Below are 23381 nucleotides of genomic sequence, written 5' to 3'. Positions count from 1 at the left end.
AATATATGTGCATTTAAATTTGTCTGCGACAAAGAAACCCAAACCAGAAAGCACACCAAGCAGATCGGCTGGTTTGAAGCCAGTCGTTCACAGAGCCCACAAACAGAGCCGTGGATTCCTGAAGGACCAGCAGGTTGCTGCTGCTGCTGCTGCTGCTGCTGCTGCTGCCGCCGCCTCCGGCTGTTGCCACGGTGACAATTTATGTCCTCCAGTGACTGATGGATGCAGCAACCCTGCCCTCGCCCCAGCGAGCGTGTCCGAGAGAGAAAGAGAGAGAGAAGGATGTAATGAGATGAAGGTACATACATATATACGGTGTCACAGACAGGAGAATGATAAATGAGTGATAAAGAGCTGGAAGAAGAAAAGACAGAGATGGAAAGATGGTGTGAGTGTGTGTGTTAGAGGGAGAGAGGAGGCAGAGGAGGCAGAGATCCAGGTGTTGAATATGAATGTGATAGAAACAAAGAAAGCTCAATTCTGTGACGCAGGATCATGATTTGTGTGTGTTTGGGTGAGGGATGCATGCACGTGTGACCCTCCCCTTTCCCCACCAATCCTTCTCTGTGTGAAGCCCCTCTGCAGCAGCAGCAGCAGCAGCAGCGTTACCGTGGCAACGGTAGCCAGGCGATGACGCTGAGCATTAACTTCACAGAGAGAGAAGAGAAGGAGGCTGAACACGCCCAGCTCAGCTGCTGCTGGTGGAGAGAGAGAGAGAGAGAGAGGAAGAGTGTTGAGGATGACTCCACACAAAGTGAAGGAATGAAACCACTGATGTGTCTGTACGTTATATAGTCTACTCTAACAGCCACACTGGTCGTTGATGTCCTGTTATTAAGATGATGGGAGAGGAAAAAAAAATGTGTCTCAAACGCAGAGTTTACCCAAACGTTTACTGGAAGGAAACACAGTCCACGTCTTTGGTTCCTGCTGACAGTGGGCTGGGAACGTTGTGTTGAACCCAGAACTCAGCTGCAAAGAGATGGGGGGGCCTTTGAGGGGAGGGGCCTCTGTGGATCATCCCACAGATACTTGATCAGTTTGGGATCTAGTGAATCTGGAGGCCAGGTCAACACCTTGTGCTGTTCTTCATGTTTTGTTTTTTTTTAGTTGTTCCTAAAGTGTTTTTGTGTGTGTGTCTGTGTCAGGCTGCATCCTGCTGGGGATGGCTGCTGCCATCAAGGAGTGTCATTGCTATGGGGTGGGGGTGCCTGGTCTGGTCTAGGTGGGGTGGGGGTGCCTGGTCTGGTCTAGGTGGGTGCTACATGTCTAAGTAACATCCACACCAATGAATGCCAGGTCCAGACGTTTCCCAGCAGAACACTGAACTGTCACAAGATGGTTGATGTTATTAACCTGTCAGTGGTCATAATGTTGTGGCTGATCAGTGTATACTCTCCAGCCTCCTTTCTGAACACACATGCAGCGCTGCTCCACTTTAACCCAGCCCTCGGTGCATGTGTTTTATCTGAAGGCCTGGGGCGCTGGTTTGGCCTCCTCTAGATGGGCTGTGGTGGGCGGGGCTTATGGATCGGCCGTATCGACCCGTCTCCTGTTGTTGGTTCTCCGCTGCATCTGAGGCCCTGAATTTATGTTTTGCGGAAAACCTTTCCATTTGTAGGGATTTGTTTGCCTTTTTTCTGCAGAACGTTTTTTATTTGATGTCAGATTTTATTAAAAGACAAAATAAAACTGTATCATGTCTGATAACAGGAGACGCTGTCTGATCTGATCTGGTCCCCCATCGTTCCTGGTGACACACTGACCCGTTAAACTGGATTTTCATCAGCACAGCAGTGACCTTAATAAAGAAGATCAATACACATTGAACAATTTGCTTGCAGCAAGATTTATAAAACTTTAAACTGATAGCAAAAAATAAATCTATGTGTTCTGTGTTCTCTTGTTGATCCACTGCTGCACGGCGCTCTGGGATTTATTCAGTTACACTCTGATATTTTTTTCCTCTTCTTTTCAGGGCAGTTATCCGGTCTGGGACGACTTCATCAGCAAGGCCAGCAAACTGCAGTCACAGCTGAGGTAATTCAGATTCAGATTCAGATTCAGATTCAGAATCAGAATTTAAGGCACAAGTGAGGAACGTACAAGAACAAGACACTTTTAAGGAACAAAACATAAAACAATACAAAGTATACACAATAAAAAACTATATCATAAATGTTTTAACTTTCCAAACCGTCCATGGAGGATGTGAACATGACTGGAAGTGTAAAATGAATAAAGCGCGAGTGTAAACGGGAATTACAGGGATTATATATTTACATGTTATTGCCGAGGTAGGATGAGTAATAAAAAATAAATAAATAATAAATAACACAAATAAAAATATAAAATATATAAAAAAATAAAAATGAATAAAAAAATAAAAATAAAATAAAAATAAAAATAAAAATAAAAATAAATCTAAAATAAAAATAAAATAAATCTAAAATGAAAATGAAACTAGTAGGTAAAATGAGGTAGTATGAGTAATAAAAAATAAATAATAACACAAATAAAAATATAAAATATAAAATATAAAAATTAAAAATAAATAAAAAATAAAAATAAATCTAAAATAAAAATAAAATAAATATGAAATGAAAATGAAACTAGTAGGTAAAATGAGGTAGTATGAGTAATAAAAAATAAATAAATAATAAATAACACAAATAAAAATATAAAAAAATAAAAATGAATAAATAAAATAAAAATAAAAATAAAAATAAATCTAAAATAAAAATAAAATAAATCTAAAATGAAAATGAAACTAGTAGGTAAAATGAGGTAGTATGAGTAATAAAAAATAAATAATAACAAATAAAAATATAAAATATAAAAATAAAAAATAAATAAAAAATAAAAATAAATCTAAAATAAAAATAAAATAAATATGAAATTAAAATGAAACTTGTAGGTAAAATGAGGTAGTATGAGTAATAAAAAATAAATAAATATAAAATAAAACAAAAAAAAAAGGCACTGGGGATAGAAACCCACACATACATGCGTTTTTTCTCTGCAGATTCCTGCTGAACTTGTCAACGTCGTCCTCTCATGCAGGTTCATCCATGAGAGGCCGATCTATTTCTAGCTGCTCTGCCCTGAAGAGAAATGTGTGCACAAACATTGTGACAGTAACCTGAGCTCATGAAAATCCAATCAGTCTGCTTCATTAAGTGTTTAAATGTCAGGCGCACTTCAGCGGCTCCGTCGCCTCCAACACGACTGTCTGGGTCACTGGCTCCACACACACACATGCACACACACACACACTCACACACACACACACGCACACACATAGAGTTCAAGGTCATCAGCATGTATAGAAACACACACATAAACCGTAAACATACACTTAATCCTGTAGGCATCATGGGTAATTCCTCCACACCTTTCAGACTTGAAACACCCAGAAACACCTGTAATATGTCCACACACACACACACACACACACACACACACACACACAGGTCAATTAACCTTCTGTGGCTGGCAGAGATTAATGATGCCACTATAAAGTCATTATCAGGGAGATGGATCAGCTGCAGCCTCCAGAGATGCTGCACCGAGCCCCGAGGTCAGCGGAGGTCAAAGCTCATTACAAACACTGACAAACATCCTTCCTCCTCCTCCTCTTCATCCTCTTCCTCCTCTCCCTCATCAGGTGTGATTTTGGGGGAATGCAGCCAACGCTTCTGGTTTTTGGGTTAAATGTGTCTCGGGCCATTTTCCTGCAAATCGCTGATATTTTTCAGGATCATTTTAAAAAGGTCTGGACCTGCTCCAGCACCGACAGCAACATCCCTGGTTCTTCCTCTAACCAGATCTTCCTTTTGCTGTGTCTCCCAGGACGACGGTCGTCGCGGTAGCAGCCTTCCTGGACGCCTTTCAGAAGGTGGCCGATCTGGCGACCAACAGCCGAGGTAGGACGGAGACGTGGTTGTTTAGACACGTTGTTGTTGGTGAAATGAAAAGATGCTGGAAGCTGAAGGTCGGTCGGTTGTTCACGTCACTTCCTGTTCAGTGGTGCTAACGTTAGCTTAGACTGAATTATACTTTCAAACACATAAACCAAGATTTAGGAGTAGATGGGAAAACTCTGAGCTGGTGTCAGATCCTCAGGCAGATGATGCCGCTGATCCAGAGTCAGGTCACGGAGGTAACCAACTGAGAAAACTAGTATCAGCACATAAGATGTAAAGTATGCAAATAAAAACCCAGCTCAGCCTCCATGAGAGACGCTTCTGATTTATTCCTCCTCAGCCCTCCGTGTTGTTGTCTGGAGGCAGTTTGCACGTCGTCCATTGATTTGTACTTTTCTGTTATTGACTAGTGATCAGAGGAGACCGTCTCCCCGATCACAGAGGTCACTTCCTGGATTGATTAAATGAAGCAGGAAGCCTTGACGAGCAGCTCAGCTCTGTGTTTATCAGCCTCGTGTCTCTCAAGTCAAAGTCCTGTTTTGTCCTGGGGAGAGTCCACCAATCAGCCACAACATTATGACCACTGACAGGTGAATAACATTTCAACCATCTTGTGACAGTTCAGCGTTCTGCTGGGAAACTTCTGGACCAGACCAGTCATAATGTAATGGCTGATTGTTGTATGTGTGTGTAGTCTGAATGTAGGCCAGCTTCCTGTCGAGGCGACTCGCTGTCGCAGTGAGAACAGTTGCCGAGGAAACAATCAGTCGCTGCAGCGATGATCCTAAAGCTCTGGGTCACAGCCGCTCTGTAATTGTGCGTTTCTGTGTTTAAGTGTGTGTGTGTGTGTGTGTGTGTGTGTGTGTGTGTGTGTGTGTGTGTGTGTGTGTGTGTGTGTGTGTGTGTGTGTGTGTGTGTTACGGCCGGTACACCTGGAGCAGTTGTGTTGAATTATCGTCTTCTTTCTGTTTCTGGACAATTAGAGGTTTGAGGAGCCTCAGCTCAGACCCAGACTTCCTCCTGCTACAGCTGCCTCCTAGAAATTACACTTCTTCACAGGACTGGAAATAAAACATCACAGCTTTTAATGTTTTTATTGATAGATATTTATAATTATCACATTAAATACAGTAATCAGGTTAAACGCAGTGTGTTTAGCTGATGGTTGGTTGACGGGTTGTGGTCTGACACGGGTCAGTCTGTGGTGAAATTCTGGTTTCTTCTTCAGGATTATAGAAACATTTATGGAACTTTAAGGTAAATTAAGGATGTCCAGATCAAGACTGTTTGTCCCCTGATCTGATACTGATCTTTTAATGTCCTAGAGTTGGTAGCTTATGTACCATGAGAAGACATTTATGATGATGGATAGATTTCTGCTGAAGTGTTTCTGTTTCAGCGTATATGACTGGTATGCATCTGTATAGAGGAATGGAGAGACTCAGGAGGATGGAGTGATGGAGGAGGGGGTGACCAGAGAGGAAGAGAGAGAGAGAGGCCACGTTGGAAATGAAACTGTAGGTGAAGTTGGTTAGAATAAACCAGGAGACGATGCAGAGCAGAGGAACGGAGGAGGAAGATGGAGGGCAGATGGTGTTGGTGGAAAAGATGGAAGGAGAGGGGAGGGAGGCGTTTGGCTGTCATGTTCAGACGGCTGGTGCTCATGGCAACGAGATGGAAATCAGTGATGGATAGTCTGAGAGATCTATCTATCTATCTATCTATCTATCTGTCTATCTGTCTATCTATCTATCTATAGTTTCTTGGTCACAGGTTTGATTCGATCAAACAGAAACAACTATGGAGACAGTGAGTGTCCTCCTCCTTTCACCTGTCTCTCTCTCTCTCTCTCTCTCTCTCTCTCTCTCTCTCTCTCTCTCTCTCTCGCTCTCGCTCTCTATCTCTTTCTGTCTCTGTCTCTCTCTCTCTCTGTGTGTGTGTGTTGGTCTGTGGTTGCCGTAGCAACCTGCTGCCGGGGAGGATTTTCGTCCTTAAAGGGCCCGGTGAGCGGCGCCCTTTTTGGCAGGGGCCACGTCAACATGTCAACGCCTGGTAACTGGGTCAGAGGGAGGGGGAGGAGGAGGAGGAGGAGGAGGAAGAGGAGGAAGAATGTGATGAGACTGGAAGGAAGGAGAGGACGAGAAATTTGTAACAAAGAGGAAAAGCTAAGGTTGGAAAAGAGTCGAGCTGCTCGGTCGGTTCGGTCCGTGGGAACATGTGTTCACGCTGCGCCCCCCTCTGACCGGGATGGGCTCATCTCATTGGTTGATTGCTTTCAGTGGTTGCTTCCTGTTGCAGAGTGAGCAGGTGTGAAAGCAACCTGAGTGGAGTTAGCATGAAGTGAGCAACAGACCTCTGCAGCCTCCTTTCTGCTGCAGGCTACGTTAGCCACGTTAGCTAGCTGCTATAGCACAGCTGGGTGTTGCATTGTTTAGATGTTTTGGGGGTAGAACTGTTGGATTTATTTCCTTTCATATAATCCTGTCGGGTTGATAAAGGGGCGAAGGAGGAACGGTGGAATGCTTTTTTTTTTTTTTTCTCTGTCTCTAATGCTCTAGAGTTTACTTCACTCTTAGCTAACGCTCCCAGTTAACAACCTGCTCTGATGCTTCAGGGTCCAGAAGGAAACTGGAGCCAAACTGATTCTGCTTTACTTAAAGGTGTCTCTCGTTTCCTGGGGTCAGAGGTCGCAGCGCCCTGATGATCTGCTGCACATGTTCTTTCTTATAATCACAAAACCCCCTAATCATAGATCAGATGAGATTAAAGCCACTGGGATCAATAATTAACAGAGTTCAAGACCCTGAATGTCTGTGAAGTTAAAACTGAATGCGTACATCACAGAGGAGCTGCTCCTTCACTTTCACACTCATATTTAATTCAAGCGAGGGATGTGTGTTTGAGTCTGTGTGTTTTGAAATGTCAATAGACTCGTCCTGCTCAGATATAAAACGCAGCAGCTGCGTCTCCAATGAACTAAGAAAACAAGTGGAAGAACAACAGATGGTGGTGCAGTTTTCACTGAAAAGCTTAAAAACGACAACTCCTGAATCCTTTTGATTAAATATAACTCCCGGCGCAGCCTGTCGTGCATCGTTTCCTCTTCCACGATGGTAAGAATCTGGCCGTCAGCAGGGACACAGATATAGGACGTTCTTAGAAAGCTGGAAGACAGACAAACGGTTTTATTGGTTGGAGAACGTGGGTCTGGAGTCTCTCCATTAGGAACTGATTCTGCTCCAGCAAAGATCTGCCAGGCCTAGAGAGCCGAGGTGTCCGCTGTCCGTCTGCTGTAAAAGATACTGACGGGGAAATAACTTTAAACAGTTAACAGAGATTAAAAGATTTTTCATCGATTCACAAAGTTTTGATTTGATTCATTTAGAGATGTTTGGGTTATGAGACAGATTTAACCAAACTATTGTGGTCAGTGGTTCCAGAGGTTTGTTGGTGTCTCCTCCATCGTCTCCTTCTAGTTTCTCATCCTTCATGTGTCTTTGCTTTGGTCCACGTCTTCTCTGTCCTCAGACTTTTTAAATCCTCTCAGAGTTGGAGCTTCGGCACAGTCTTGTCAGGTTTGTCACGCAAAACTAGTCTCACAGTAAGATTTATAACGAGAGGATGCAAGGAAAGGATCTTCAAATCAAGATTGCATTTTAAACCCAGTCCTAATGTGTGCACGCAATTAAAGATTCTAGTTTGTGCCTATGGCTCAGCTGTCAGTTGCAGTTAATAACCTGGAAGTAAACTGAACACACTGTCTGGTTCAGCTGTGATTAATGCCAAACCTTGAGCTTCTTTCCAAGAACATTTTTGCAAAAACTTGCAAAGATGCAAAGACAGAGAAGCTTCATCGTTCGCTAACATCACCCCTGAAGGCACCGAACGAGTCCGATCAAAGACAAGCTGTTTGAGGATCCCTGTGTAATGGAGGGAGACGTTCCTCTCGGCGAGGTGATGTCAGCGGATCGGGCTGCAGTCAGGAGGATGGCGTGTTACGACTCCTCATCCCACCAGCTGAGTTGTAGCAGCTCACATTTCCTCCGCTCTTTGGATTCTGCAGCGCCGAGGTCAGACGTTCACAGATATAGGGCTTGACGCGTCGCTGGCTGCTGCTTATGACACTAAGAACTATTTTTATATCCTCCTGTTGCTACGAGCCAGTCTGCTGATCTTTAAATTCATAAACTCTGCACTGACTTGTCTATATAATAGTCTCTTCAGTGTGTTTCCTAACGTCTGCAGCAGCTTTGATGGCGTCTGATTGAAGGAAATGAATGCATATCAGTCCCAGTTTCGGTAATTGCCGATCCTACAGTGGCAACTGCAACTCATGAAAACTCAAATGCAAATGGACAAAACACAAGGAAAGTAAGAAAACGTCTTCTTGACTGTGACAACACACGTGCTGCAAATCCTCCCAAATACACCAGCAAAGACATTAATGCCACGCAAGAAGCTTCAAACGACAACAGAAACATTTTATTAGATCGACACACACAACTTATCTGCAGAGCGATGGCATTAGTAATATTTATATCCGTTGTCATTTGTGCTGCTTTCTGTGCAGTTCTGTATTTGCTGGGGTTCAGTCAGATGAAGACTTCTTTTTTTTCTTAATTTCCTTGTCCTCTGTCTTGTTGCATTTGTTCTTTTTAAGTCCTCGCCCACCGTATGATCCTTCTAGTCAGCTGGAAAATGGCTGATGTCACTCAAACACCCAAACTTGTCAGATGTCTTAAAGGAATCAGACGAGAGAAGCTGATGGAAATTCAAACAGTGTTTGGAAATCTTTAAAAGTCTGGAAGCGTGTCCTGTTCTGGCCAAAGCCTTTTTTTTTTTTTTTCCCCCTCAAGAATCTTGGCTTGCGTGAACACTCCTTATTTAAAGTCCAAGATTGAGCCAGGTCCACAGTCGGTCCAAGAATGTGGTTTGAATCCAGGTCTAGACTGACAAGCTGGTTTGAGCCAAATCCAAGCGGGCAGTAAGAACATCAAACCATGAACGCTCCTACATGGTGCATCATTTACTGATACCATCATCACAGCTTCATGCTAATTAAATATTCTTACACAGTTTTAATTTACAAATTAAAGACCTGTGCACCTGCAAAGTACAGGTCTTATCTGGCACTAGTTTAATGGTCGGAACTAGTTCTCAGGTGTCAGAGACTCGGGAAAGAAGCAGCAAATCCTTGTCAGATCTAAAATCTGATCACACGTCGGTTTTACAGACGTGTAATTCCTCTCCTCTGTTTTACACGAGAGCAGAGCTGCCCGCCCGGCCCTGTGTGGTCTTAAAGGGCTTCACTATGGTATGGCGTCGCCACGGCAACAACAAGCAGCAGCCGCAGCAGCTGCCAGGTTTGACGTCACAGAGAGAGCATGGTCTCAGGGAGCAGCACAGACCTGCTGAACATCTCATTAGTGTCGATGAATGTTGAGAGTTTAGGAGAAGCTTTGATGGCTCCTTCAGTCCTTGTTTCAACGTTGTAATCACCAGGTTTTTGTTGTAGAAGAAGCTGCAGGACATCTATGACTACAGAAATCCTCCAGCTATAAATGTCTGAGGTTAATCTTTAAGCCACTGTCGTGCAGATGAACTGCTGATTATGGCAAGAACATCTCGACTACGTAAAGTGAAATGACAGTTGATCGTTACTGTCAAAGGTCGGTCAGTGTTTCCTTAAATACAGCCGTGAAAAACATCAAACACTCTGACGAGGAAAGGAAGTCACAGAGAGGAGAGTTCAAGTGGCAGACATGTCTCAACGTCAACTGAGGCCTCATGGTCGAACTGCTGCAAAGAAGAAACTGAGGAAGAAGAAGAAGATGAAGAACCACCACAAGAAGAAGAAAAACGACCAGAACAAGAAGAAGAACCACAAGAAGTACCACCAGAAGAAGAAGAAGAATCACAAGAAGAAGAAAAAGAACCACCAGAAGAAGAAGAAGAAGAAGAAGAACCAGAACAAGAAGAAGAAGCACCAGAAGAAGAACTCAAGGAAAGGACATTTAGACCAGTGGAGATCTGGACTTTGGTCTGAAGAGATTTTCAGGGTTTTTTGAAAAACTCTTCACTCAGTCAGAATCAGATTTATTGAGATGTGTACTCACACATACGAGCAGTTTGTCCTGGTGTTCAGTAAAACAATATAAAATATCCAAAGTAGAAAGTGGTGTTAAAACAAGCAGTGGAACTGGACCGATGTGCGCGGGCGTGCAAAGTAAAAGCCAGAGAACGTAGATGTGTTCATAGCAGAAAGTTCAGGCTCATGAATCTGTTTCAAACTGATGCTTCAATATTTTAAAGGGACTTAATCTAAAAAAGTCTTTTTGTTTTGTTTTGTTTTTTAAATTCTGACTGAAACCTTATTATACCTGTACAGAAACATCCCGTGTGTACATCTGTTCATCTGTGAGTCAGCCAGAGGGTGTGTTTGAATTATTAACCAGGGGCGCCCAGCAGGTGAGGATGTGCGTGTTCTTTTTTTATCTCCTGCAAACAGCTCCTAATTAGTTATGAGTCCCCGCCCGTCTGAGGGAGCATCAGACAGAATAACTAAGCGCTCCCTCTGCAGGCCTGGACTCAGGCCGTGTGCACCGCTTTGTTTTAACAAAGAGAAGAAAGAAGAAAGTCTGCGAATGAAAGAATGAAATAAAAAGGAGAACAAACAAGTTACCTCATCAGGAGTGGATTAAAGAGAGAGCTGGTGGGTTTTATTTTTTGTCGTCGTGGTAGCGCTGGCTGTGGTAGCGGCGCTGAGCAGCAGGAGGTCAGAGGCGTTTGTAAAGGTTGACCGGCTGGTAAATAATTCACAGCTACACGGTGACGCTGCACAGATGAACTCTGTGGACCGGACTCCTCCAGACCTCCTCACTAAATAAAGCCAGAGTCAAAGGGCTACAGCTGAGCGACTGGGACCAAGCAGTTTGATCTCAGTCTAACATGGATGCTGAGCTGTCTCACTGTGGTTGGTCTCATAATGACTGAGTGGCGGTGCAGCTCTCTTCTCCCTCATGCTTTCATTTACAGTAAACTCCTCGTCGTGTCGGTGCTCGTTTGAAACTTTGAAAACACAAACTGGTTCAACCAAATCTGCAGCCGCTGGTCGTGGAGCTTTGGCAACAAGAAGCTCCACCAACACCATCTCCTCCACCCCCCAACCCCCACCCCCACACACCAGGGAAGTTACAGTAGATAACTGACAGAAGGCTGCTTCTGTGCTTCTGGAGGTCTGGTTGCAGGGAAGTGATGTAGCATGGTTTACATGCTGGCACTAAACAGCTGAGTGTGTGTGTGTGTGTGTGTGTGTGTGTGTGTGTGTGTGTGTGTGTGTGTGTGTGTGTGTGTGTGTGTGTGTGTGTGTGTGTGTGTGTGTGTGTGTGTGTGTGTGTGTGTGTGTGTGTGTGTGTGTGTGTGTGTGTGTGTGTGTGTGTGTGTGTGTGTGTGTGTGTGTGTGTGTGTGTGTGTGTGTGTGTGTGTGTGTGTGTGTGTGTGTGTGTGTGTGTGTGTGTGTGTGTGTGTGTGTGTGTGTGTGTGTGTGTGTGTGTGTGTGTGTGTGTTTGCATCTCCAGGGAGTGATAGGAGGATCAAAGTGTGTCTGGTTCAGCAGAGAACAGCCAATCACTGAAGAAAGGCAGCTGCCCTGACAGGCTCTAAGTAGCTGAGAAACACACACACACACACACACACACCAACACACACACCTGTGTGGACCGACTAAATCACCACGTTGACACACACTAGACCTCCCACACTGACACTCATGTTACTTCATCCAGGAGCCATGATTATGTTTCTGTGGTTTTAGGAAGATTTTACATTTAATGGTTGGAAGCAAACCCTTTAAAGGTCAAAGGTCAGGCATCAGGCATATCATTATGACCACCTTCCTAATATTGTATAGGTCTCCCTTGTGGTGACTCATCAGAGAATGGACATGGGCCTTCTGAGGGTGTCCTGTGGTGTTAGTGGGGGGGTCTTTGAGGGGAGGGTCCTCTGTGGATCACCCCACAGATACTTAATCAGTTTGGGATCTAGTGAATTTGGAGGCCAGGTCAACACCTTGTGCTGTTCTTCATGTTTTTTTTTTTAGTTGTTCCTAAAGTGTTTTTGTGTGTGTGTCTGTGTCAGGCTGCATCCTGCTGGGGATGGCTGCTGCCATCAAGGAGTGTCATTGCTATGGGGTGGGGGGGCCTGGTCTGGTCTAGGTGGGTGCTACATGTCTAAGTAGCATCCACACCAATGAATGCCAGGTCCAGAAGTTTCCCAGCAGAACATTGAACTGTCACAAGATGGTTTAAATGTTATTGACTTCTCCTGTCAGTGGTCATAATGTTGTGGCTGTTTGTGTTTAATAATTCTGAGCTAATCTAAAGAGAACCTCAGTTTTCTCTTTAAAAGCTGAATGCAAGCGTCTAACTTGACTAAAATCCGTCTCCGTCCAGCTCTGGAGATCTGATCTCAGTTTGTCTGATCGGTTCAGCCTGAGGAGGGCGTTGTGTGGCGTTGTGTGGCGTTGTGTGGCGTTGTGTGGCGTTGTGTGGCGTTGTGTGGCGTTGTGTGGCGTTGTGTTAATCTGTGTGTGCGGCACCAGTTGTCAAACAGCCTGGGGGTCTGTTGAATAGATTGCAGCTCATTAAATCTGAGGCTGGACCTCCTCACACTGAGGTAGAGCTGCTCTGTTATTATCTCTGTCTCTTTCTGTCTCTTCCTGTCTTTCCTCTCTGCGCTCTAGTAACTGCTGTTTACTGTCAACACTCTGTCTCGTCCATAATTACACTCCAACACTGTTTTTGGCTCTTTTTTTTGTTGTGTATGATGATTTAATGAGCTGAGGAGTTGAAGCTATAACACTGCAGCTCTGCTTCCTTCTGTCTGGAGCTTAAAGTTGGTGAAGTTGGTTGGAGTCAGGGATGTTTCAGGGATCAGTTAGAGCAGAATCATTTTAGATTGGCTGAGTTTACATGGGGGCGGCACAGTGATGTGGTGGTTAGCACTGATGTCTCCCAGCCAGAAGGTTCTGGGTTCTAATCCAGACCGACTGGTTCCTTTCTGTGTGTAGTCTGCATGTTCTCAATGTGTCTGCGTGGGTTCTCTTCAGGTTCTCCAGCTTCCTCCCACCGTCCAAAGACATGCTGGTTAGGTTCATTGGTGATTCTAAATTGGCCGTAGGTGTGAGTGTCTCTCTGTGTTAGCCCTGTGATAGACTGGAGACCTGTCCAGGGTGGACCCCCCCTCTAGACCAATGACAGCTGGGACAGACTGGAGACCTGTCCAGGGTGGACCCCCCCCCCCCCCCCCCTAGACCAATGACAGCTGGGATAGACTCCAGTCCCCCATGACCCTTCACAGGAACAAGAGGTTACAGAAGAGAAATGAATGAATGAATGAGTTTACATGGACATTAGTCTACTACTAATAATAAACTGAGTCTGATCAGAGGGACAGAAACATGGAGGTAGAGAAACTAGATGAACCAAGATGGAATCAATGTGGACAGAGACGTGGAGACATCTTGGTTGTCTTCTAAGACTCTAGACCTTCAGGACTGGAGGAGGACATGGAGGAGGACATGGAGGAGGAGGACATGGAGGAAGACATGGAGGAGGAGGACATGGAGAAGGAGACACCTGTTCTTCATTCCTCATCCTCCATCTTCTTCTTCCTTCCTCTTCCTCTTCCCTCCCTCTTTCTCATCCTTCTTCCTCTCCTTCTCCTCCTCCTCCTCCTGTTTAGATCTGAACACATGTATCTGATCATCGTCACATCATTTGATTCAGTCTCCATGGCAACAGTTCACCTCGTCCACCTAGAGAGTCGTCCATCCGTTTTAACGTAATATTAACTGTTAGTTCATTTTATTAACTTTAAATCATCTCCAGATCTTCTTCCTGTAAGAAAACATCTGTTTAAATGATTATTATTAAAAAGCAGATGTTGGTTCTGGAGTAAAGGATAATAATATTAATAATACTACTACTAATAATAATAATAATAATAATAATAATCATATCCCTAGCATCATTGTATGGTGCTGGTTTTCTCTCTGTTGTGTTTTCAGAGCTGTTCGTCTGTCTCAGTGAATCTCAGCATCAGCGTCTGTTAGAAGAAGGAGGTTGAACTGTGACACCAGCTCTTAGCATTCAGCCTCTCTCTCTCTCTCTCTCTCTCTCTCTCTCTCCCCCCCCCCCCCCCCCCCCCCCCCCCTCAGAGGGCAGTGGGTGTACGTGGTCATCCTGCCAACTCTCAGACAACAGATCAGCGTTGAAATAAGAGCTCTGGTTTCGCTCTGGCAGCAGCAGCTTGGGTCAAACGCATCAAACGCTCACTTTGCTTTCGTCTTAGAATCAGTTCAAAGAGAGAGAGAGAGTTTAGGATTAAAGAGCGTCTCACATCGGCCGGCTCTGGTTTCTACATTCCTGTTTTCCGTGTAGATCGACGCATGTTTCCACCCGTCTCAGGCTCAGCGTGTCAGAGGCCTGATGGGAGGCGGGCCGGTCTCCCTGTCCTCTCCTCCTCCGTCAGCTGGGAAAACAGAACGAGCGACGGAGGAGGAGGAGGAGGAGGAGGAGGAGGAGGAGGAGGAGGAGGAGGAGGAGGAGGAGGAGTGTCTCCAAACGTGATGTGGAGTTTACAGGGAGACGTTTCCAGTTCAGTTCAGATGTTTTTCTTGGTGTTTAGCTGCATTATTAGCCATGAGACATGATTTATTGAAGCCTAAATATAATCTTAATTAATATAAATGATTAGTTTCCCTCTGGTTTCTCATCTTTCATGCGTCTTTGCACCAGTCTGATTGCGTGGCCTCCTGGGAGTCAGGAAATGGGGAATAATTAAGAAACAAATGATCAGAGGATTTAATGAATCGATATCAGATCCTCCAGATGAAGATCACTTTCAAAGTCAAAGAGGTTTTAATTGTCATTTCAACCATACAGTGTATATCAGGTGCAGCACATAGTGAGATGAGGGGATGTTCCTCCAGGACCATGGAGCTTGAAGTGTGTATGTGCATGCAGACAATATAAAACAATGCAAACGGTGCAAGAATGAGAGACAACACAGTACAGACATAGAAACATCTGGGAGATAATGCTCCTATAAAAAGACATGCAACAGCAAGAAATAATCAGGAGCTTTTTGTTAAAGATCATTTTGCATTTGTGCATATGAACCCTGGGGCTGCTGACCTCCTGCAACCATTTGATTCAGATCATTGATTTCATTTGGTATCGATTCATTTCAGAGGTTATTATACTAATAACTAACATGGCAAGTTGTACAAAGACTGAACTTTAGCCTCACGTCCATCTCTTCTCTGTCGTCTTGCTTTTTAAATCCAGTCAGGTCTGATGCTCTCATCCTCTCAGAGCTGGAGCTTCTGTCGGGTTTTTTGATCTTCACACGTGGACTGACGCAGGAAATCAAATATATTTTAAATATCAGTCAGATGATTTATGATAATTAACCTAATTACTGTATTTCCTCAAATATAAACTCAGAATCTGATTGATTAGTAGCCGGTCTCAGGTAACAGTGTCTAGTGAAAGAACAAGAGAGGGTAAACTCCTGCTACCTTAGTGGGTTTCCTTTTTAAATAACATAAGCTGGCTTCACAAATCCATGAATATATAAACACGACAGTGTGATATGAGAAACGCACATCAGGTTTTCTGTGTTGTGCTCAGTGCAGCTCTCCTGCAGCAGCTCACTGAGCCGAGGTCGGAGCAGCTGACAGGACAGCAGCTGTCCCACCGCTGATGATTGACAGTCATCCCCGCCCCGCCCCCTCCCTGGCATGCTGGCTATAACCGTAACGGGTCAGCAGTCAGAAAAATGAATAAATCTGTGTCCACGGTTCATTCAGAAACACTTTTGAAGCAAACGGTCGCAAATGTTTCTGCTGCTCGTCCTAGAGGACGAACGAGAGCCGGACACATGATAGTAAAATACCTGCAGCAGCAAACTGATACGCAGGTCGTAATCAGAGAGGACGAATATTCAAAGAATCCCAGGACTCTACTGTAACTCCTGCCCACACACACACACACACACACACACACACACACACACACACACACACACACACACACTCCTGCAGAAGGCATCCCAGGACTGCAGCCTGAGCTCACTGGCATCCTTGGACCGCTCCCCTCCCCGGGTCAGTGTGTGGTATTCCAGGACTGTACGGCCCCGTCGACCCTGGATGAGCTGCGAGGAATTCTGTTTACTCCTCCAGATACTCTGGTCACACATGTACTGGGGCTCGGCCGAAGGAGCTCAGAGGTACGACGTAAAATCTGAAACAGGGTGAACGTTCTCTTCACTTTAGCTTCAAACTAATACTTTTTAATGTTTAAATTCAGCTTCTTGTGTTTAAATACGTCTGCATCAGTCTGGTGAATATTAAAAATGAATATCTGCATCACTGACTCGCGAAACTAAATCTAATATTTGGTCCCAGGTTGAAGTACTTTCGTCCCCTTGAGTTCCACCTGTGGTCTTCTTTAAATAATATATTCTTATATTTATAAATATGCAAATATTAAGATTTATTTTCCTGTCAAAGATGTTTAAATTACTCACACAGCATGAGGTCCCTGCTGCATATTTAGATTAAATGGATATAAAATATGTTCAGTATTCTCTCATGTTTCCATAGTTTAATTTACAGGAACACATTTACTAACTCGAAGCTGAACTGAGCCGATTGATAAATGTTTGCAGAAGCCGTTTCTATACATCGTGGAGACATTCCAGGTGAAATCTAAATCACCGTTTGCCTTCGTTCGTCCCTTCTCGTATCCAGCTGAGCTCAGTGTGACCTTTGCCCGTCGTTCAGCGGCGGGACGTGGGTATGTTGTGCCTCTGCATTAAAGAGATTGACGGCGGGCGGCGCGGAGATGCTTCTGCTGCTTGTTGACATGCGAGACGCGTTGAAGTTGTAAAGTGACCTTGGCTATATGTAGAGAAAGAGAGAGAGACGACGACTGATGCAACCGGCAGGCAAGACCCTGCAGCTGCTTTAAGGTCGGCCGTCTCCACGTCGGTCGCTCCTGGCCTGGAGCACACTGACCTGAGGAGCTGACACCTTCTTCTTCTTCTTCTTCTTCTTCTTCTTCTTCTTCTTCTTCTTCTTCTTCTTCTTCTTCTTCTTCTTCTTCTTCTTTGTAGGTTTTGTGCAGCTGAGATATTACAGGTGTGATTGACACAACTAAAATCTGATGATGTCGTGCTGAGATTTCTATATATGAGTCAAAGTTGTTGCAGAAGCTCATTCACATTCTGAGCAGAATTATGTTTGATCTCAACTAAAGTCTGATGGATGTTAATTATAAAGTTTGCTTCTTTAAGGTGTTCTGGTGTAGCTGCACATCAGTAACTTAAAGCGCTGGCTTAGCTTCTGTACCAACAGATATTTCAGTCCTGAAGCTCTTTATTCTGCTCTAAAACACTAAGAAGTCAAAGCACACACATGTAGTAAAATCCCAACTTTAACTTTAAATGAAGTCAAACTAACTGGAGCCACCTCATGACTGGACAAGCTGATCCAGAAGGAGGACTCTGTGGTGGGACAGAGCTGGAGTCCATGACATCAGTGGACCTGGAACAAACTCTGGTCCATCATGAACAATGTCCACCAGCCTCTACAGGACACCATAGTCAGACAGAGAAGCTGGTTCAGTGACAGGCTACTGTCTCTGTCCTGCTCCATGGACAGGTTGAGGAGGACGTTTGTCCCTCAGGACATAAGACTCTACAACGCCTCCCTGTGAGGAACCAGCTGTATTATTTTACACATCTAATCTAATCTAATGAGAGAAACCCTCACGGGAAAACCGATCTTTTTTTAAACAAACTTTTAGCTTAATTTTTTACTGAACTTCTGTTTTTGTTGGATCTTTTTTAGGTTTTTATTACATAGGATGAAACATTAGATGAAACAGAATCAGGATATTTTATTGATCCTTCAAGGAAATTGTTTCCGTCCCATGGAGAGACAGCTGCAAGGAGTCAAATACAAGTAGAGTAAAATAACATAAAACTGAGAATGGAAGATGCATGAAAACTATATCATGCACGAGGAGATCATTGGCTCCTGGATTACTGTGATACATGAGGTATTTACAATTAGCAGAGGATGGTTACATTAAATTATAACAGAGGGACCAACATTTAGCGGGAGGAGTTACAGAAAATCTAATATCATCTGGTTCAATCACCGTCTTTCTGACTCAAGGCACAGAGGATTAGATTATATCAGAATGAATTCACTAGTGTACCTAATGAACTGGCTACTGGGCGTGTGTTTATGACCTGTGATGAGAGGGAGCACAGTCTGGTCTGAGTGTTTAAATGCATCGTGTGAACATGATGTTTGATTATTGACATAAACGTGCTTCAGTAAAGAAGGCTGCAGGTTTCAGGAACAGGAAGTAGAGTAGTTAGCATTAGCAACGAGAGCTGCTGCCGCCTCATTAGATGAACAAAGGAACAAGAAAAGAGGAACAGAATCAGTATCACTGGTAGATCTGAATGTTTCCTTCCATCTCCGGTTGATTCCTCTAGCTTTCTCATCTTCTTTCTTTCTTCTCTTCGTCCTCCCTCATGCTCCAGTTCTCAAAAATAGCTCTTCAGCCGTAACCTCCCTGCAGCAACAAGACAAGAAATATAGTGTGATGGTGCAGGACGGTGATTTACTGTCCGTCCTGCTGGGCCCATGTGTGTGTGTGTGTGTGTGTGTGTGTGTGGGTGTGTGTGTGTGTGTGTGTGTGTGTGTGTGTGTGTGTGTGTGTGTGGTCTTCAGCTGCTCCAGTTCCTCCAGCGCTTCGTGTGGAGCAGCTCCTGTGGGAATGCGTCGGCTGAGTTCACATCCCAGTGGGACGCAGGGAGCCGGGTTTGGATTCCAGCCTTAGATTCCAGGTCACCTGCTGCTGGCGCTCCCCGCCGTCCGCCTGCCCGCGTTCAGATTCGCCCGAGATCATCGTCTCGGGAAGAATATCGGTCAGGAATCTCGTGCAGGGTCTTTTTTAAATTAAGGCTACGTCCAGTCTCTGTCGGCTGGGTGGAATTTACTCCAGTGGGAAGTTCCCTGGAAGTTCGTCACTCTTGTTTCTTCACCCAGAAATCTACTGACGCTTGTGATCATTCAGAGGATTGAATGTTTTGCTTCCTCTTGATTTGTCCCTCACCCAAGGTTTTATGGACATAAAGACGTTCTGATGTTTGAAAATAGTAAAGATCCATGACTCTGATCCAGTGGGTCAAATTTGTGCAAATTTACTTTCCTGATGAGACTCAGAGAGGTTACTGTAATGTGTAGAGATGATAATATAATAGGAACACAGTGGTTCCTACCGACTGATTTGTCCCGTTACTGAACAGTCTAGCTTCACGTTGCCTTTCCTTCTGTTGCTTCAGCTCCAGATCTGTGACTCTTTCTCACGTCTCCTTGGTCTTTGATCGGACTGTTCTAGCCTGACCGGGACGTCCTCTGAGGGTCTGCGCTCGGTCTCCGGTGCTGATGAGCTGATGTGGCGCCCCGGGGCCCTTCAGTCTGCAGAGTGAAGAGACGCTGCTCTGTCCCACTGAATTGGGTCAGTTGAGTCTGACGTCGACCCAGCGTGAGGAGATCAGAGTTGGGTCAATCAGCGGCAAATTGACCAGGAACTAACTAACTGACTGACTGTGACCCTGCAGGAACTGAACTAGTCTGCTCGTACCCAGACATGAGTCCATGCTCTGTTTAACGTGTTTAACAATGGAACTGAAATAATCAAAGGCAACAACATTTTGTCCTGCAGAGATATCAGCGGCAGTTTCATGTTTTTGTGGAGGACTTGTCCAGGCAGCTTCTTGGCACAGCGGTGAATACCATCAGGCTGGATTAGATCACATTACCTTTCCTCAGCCGTTTTGTTGGAACGATCACCTTCCCTTTGTCTCACCCTGTGTTTGTGTTCAGGTTTGGAAACTTGAGCTTTGAACTCCACATGAACACCAAGCCTAAAGGATTGTTGTTGAGCGTTTCGGCTTAAACGTGAATTGTAACCCTTCATATCAGTGGATGAAAGGTTGTCTCTAATTGATGTAGTGCTGAGATCTGCAGGAGATCTGCAGGTTGAGAAATGGAAACCTGCCCAGGAAACACTGAGGCCAGAAGTTTGAATCATGCATTTCAGGGAAAACAGCTGACTCTCTGGAGCTTCATGAGCAAGTTTGAGTCGAGCAAACCTTCCAAATGAAGCTCATCAGCTTTTTATCTCTGACTCTGTCCTGGAAGCTGAAGCTCTGCAGTGAAACGCTGGTTTTTATTCTGCTGAAAGGAATTTATCCTGCACGGATGTCGAACTGTGACACCTTGTTTCTCACAGAGAAGTGCAGCAGAGAGGAGGAGGAGGAGGAGGAGGAGACGAGGTGAGAAGAGAGGAGGTAACGCCTCGTCTGAAAAAGTGACGAGAGAGGAGGAAGAGGATGAGGAGGGAGTAACGTAAGACATGGTGGGAAAACAGGAGGAGACGGCAGATGATGTGTGAAGAGAGACGTGAGAATGACGAGTAGAGAGAGATGGTGTGAAAGAGGACGAGAGGAGAGATGGTTCCTCAACGTTGGACAAATAAAGGCCTGAAACGTGGATGCATGCAGCGTTTATCTGGTGCAGCAACAGCAGAGTCGCAAAAAGGCTTTCTGCAAAAAAATAATGAAGGGACAGTAGAGTGGTTACTGCAGAAATGTCTCAGTAGAGTCAGTTATCTTGGTTTTAGTCTCAAACATATCGAAAATATAACGGAGACATGCAGACCAGGGTTCATTTAGTTTAGAAGACCAAGCTTAACTGTGGGACTAACAACTACTATAGCTCAACAAGGAGAAGACAAATAGATGATGAATGAATGTTCAGTGAGGAAACATGGACACATGCACGGTAAAATAATAGTTTGACGGTTTAACTCTGAGCAGGGACGGTGTCGTAGAGCTGAAACCCAAACGATGAAGGTAGACATGGGACAGGACCTCCATGGAGTCTGGACGCTGGTGGACATGGAGAGGGAATGACTGTGTTAGGGACCAAGCAGAAAAGCAGAGGACAAAGGTGTAAAATTGCCAAAAAAATGTTTTAATAAAGTTTCAAAAATATGAGAAAAATACAAAAATAACAAGGTCTAATATAAAAAAATCAAACAAATGTGGAAAAATAGGGCCCGAAACTCAAAATAAGGAAACTAAGGCTTCAACCTAACTGAGACACACAGGAGATATATGCTTTTAGGACTAGTCCACAATTGACACGGGGGGAACTTCACCAACAATTAACATAAAACATCTAACATACTTAAAGTAACTAAACATAAGCTAAGTGAACAAAAAGCAGACACTATATACACAGAGAATAATTCTTTCGCTACAACAACAACATCCTCTTTAAAGGACACTTTAAGATTGTTTCAGTCCAGCCCCCCTTCTTCCATCTTCTGAATGTTTTTTCCCATTTCCTCTTGACTGTCCCTAAAAGGCCTTGTCAGCCAGGCTCCAGGCCTTTTGCCAGAAGAGCTCAAACTAAGAAAATGTAAGTATTAATACAACTTAAAGACCATGAACAGAACGACAAACTGCTTGCACCCAATCAACAAAGTGTAATCTGAAGGCTAAAGACTGTGTGTGGTGTTATTTGTAGGTGTAAGTGTGAAATTGTAAAAAAACAATCCTGACACTGGTGGTGGACAACTGCTGCTAATAATTAGTTAGATGAAAGTAGAACCTGAGGTAGATAACTGATAAAGAAACAGAACGATAGAACATTCACCAGAGTATAGAAGAGACTATGACAGAAAACGGTGGTTACAAGTGTAACCATGGTTCTGTGAATGCACAGCGTCTGTCGGTCAGGAAGGATGAAATCCTAAATCATCCAAGAAAAGTTTGTAATGCTCCAGATAAAAAACAAAAAGAGGACGGATTAAGACTTAAAGAAGAAGAGAAGGGGCTGAGGATATAGAGGTGATGTTATAGAGAAAACAGTCTTGTTTTCTGTGTTCGAAGGCTCAATAGCGATGTCACGGATTAACCTGATTCTCTTTTTTTGACTTTAGAGAAACGATTTTTGTCCAGAACAGAAATATTCCAGAAACAAGCCACCTTACATCATTTCTATATTCTGCTGATATCGGGCCGTAACTCTTAGCTGCCATCCCGTCGTGGCTGTGAGGAGGCTGAAGACCGAGGAAAGGAAAGAACAGGAGTCATCTGGTGTCAGCGAGAAAAGAACGAGAGGAAGGATAGAACAGCAGAGGAGAGAAAGAGAAAGAGGAGTCAGTGGTGCATTGCAGTGCTCATCACCCCACCCCGTCCAACACACATGCTTCTATACTCACCCTCGCCCGTCCCAGAAGGTTATGAGACGCTGTGGGTTCATTAATCCAGGATATGAAAAAGACAAAAAGATGTGAGGTATAGATTAGAGACAGTGTAGCATACTAGATTCAAATATGTGTATTATGGATGTCCTCACATGTGCAGGAAGACGAGCTCTGGCGTGTTAGCGTGTGCCGGAGGTGCTGCTGGAGCTCCAGGCTGACAGGCAGAGTTCTGGTCAACCTTTCCCCAGGAGGGAGTGCTCTTTTTCGGGGGAGAGAGGGGACAACCATCTGGCCCCTTCAGCTGCCTGTGGAGCTTCTGCTGCAGTGACAGTCGGCTCTATAACCGGCTTGCCTCCACCCTGCTGGAGTGTCCTTGAGCAAGGCTCTCACACTGAACCCGTCTGGCTGCAAAGATTTGAAGAAACTTTCTACTGTAACTCTTCTTTACTTTAAAAGAAAGTTATCAGAAGTCCTGTGACTCTGATCTTCATTAAAATGTGCAGAATCATCTTCAAAGTTACTATTATTGCAAACTGAATATGACTGTGTAAAATATTACAGCGTTTTAGATTGGTGTTCACTGGACGTTATCCTCAGAGATTGGTCCAAATTCCTGCAGAAGCATCTTCATGCACTAGAAGAACACACCTTATGGTCCTGGAGTGGAAGCCAGACGTAGTAAAGTTGGTCTGGAGTCTCTCCTTTGCCAGTTAAATTTATTTACAACCAATTGGCTGCCATTGGAGAGACAACATGTTTAGAGTCTGCTCTCGAGTCTGTTGTAAAAGATACTGACTGAAATAACTTTAACGTATGAAAAGCGATAAATCAGTCAGTCAAGAATGAGTTGCTCTGATTGGTTGTAGAACTATCCAGTTGCGGGCGGCACAGTGGTGTGGTGGTCATCACTAGTGACTGCGTTTACATGGTCTTTAGTATCCTGGTTTTGAGGCTTATCCCGGCTTTGAGCATATCCGGGATATGGTGTTTACATGGAACACAGAGAAACCTGGTTATTCATATCCCTGTATATATCCCGTTGGAAAAAATTGAAAAAGACCTAAAACACGCATGCGCAGATAGGATGCAGTGA

At 44.3% G+C, this 23381-nt stretch overlaps 1 protein-coding gene across 1 annotated transcript in view; it reads left to right on the top strand.

Annotated features, from left to right (window-relative positions):
- LOC311501546 (protein MTSS 1-like) overlaps positions 1 to 23381 on the top strand; it is a 51027-nt gene that overhangs the window by 7127 nt on the left and 20519 nt on the right. The window contains exons 2-3 of the mRNA XM_084563428.1: positions 1979 to 2040; positions 3853 to 3926. Of these exons, the coding sequence (XP_084419554.1) occupies positions 1979 to 2040; positions 3853 to 3926 (136 nt within the window). The remainder of the gene's footprint in view (positions 1 to 1978; positions 2041 to 3852; positions 3927 to 23381) is intronic.

The sequence above is a fragment of the Chelon labrosus genome (genome assembly GCF_963514085.1).
Source record: "Chelon labrosus genome assembly, chromosome: 16".
Classification (NCBI taxonomy): domain Eukaryota; kingdom Metazoa; phylum Chordata; class Actinopteri; order Mugiliformes; family Mugilidae; genus Chelon; species Chelon labrosus.
The sequence above is the reverse complement of the archived record's forward strand: the minus strand, read 5'-3'. Positions and strand labels throughout refer to the sequence as shown.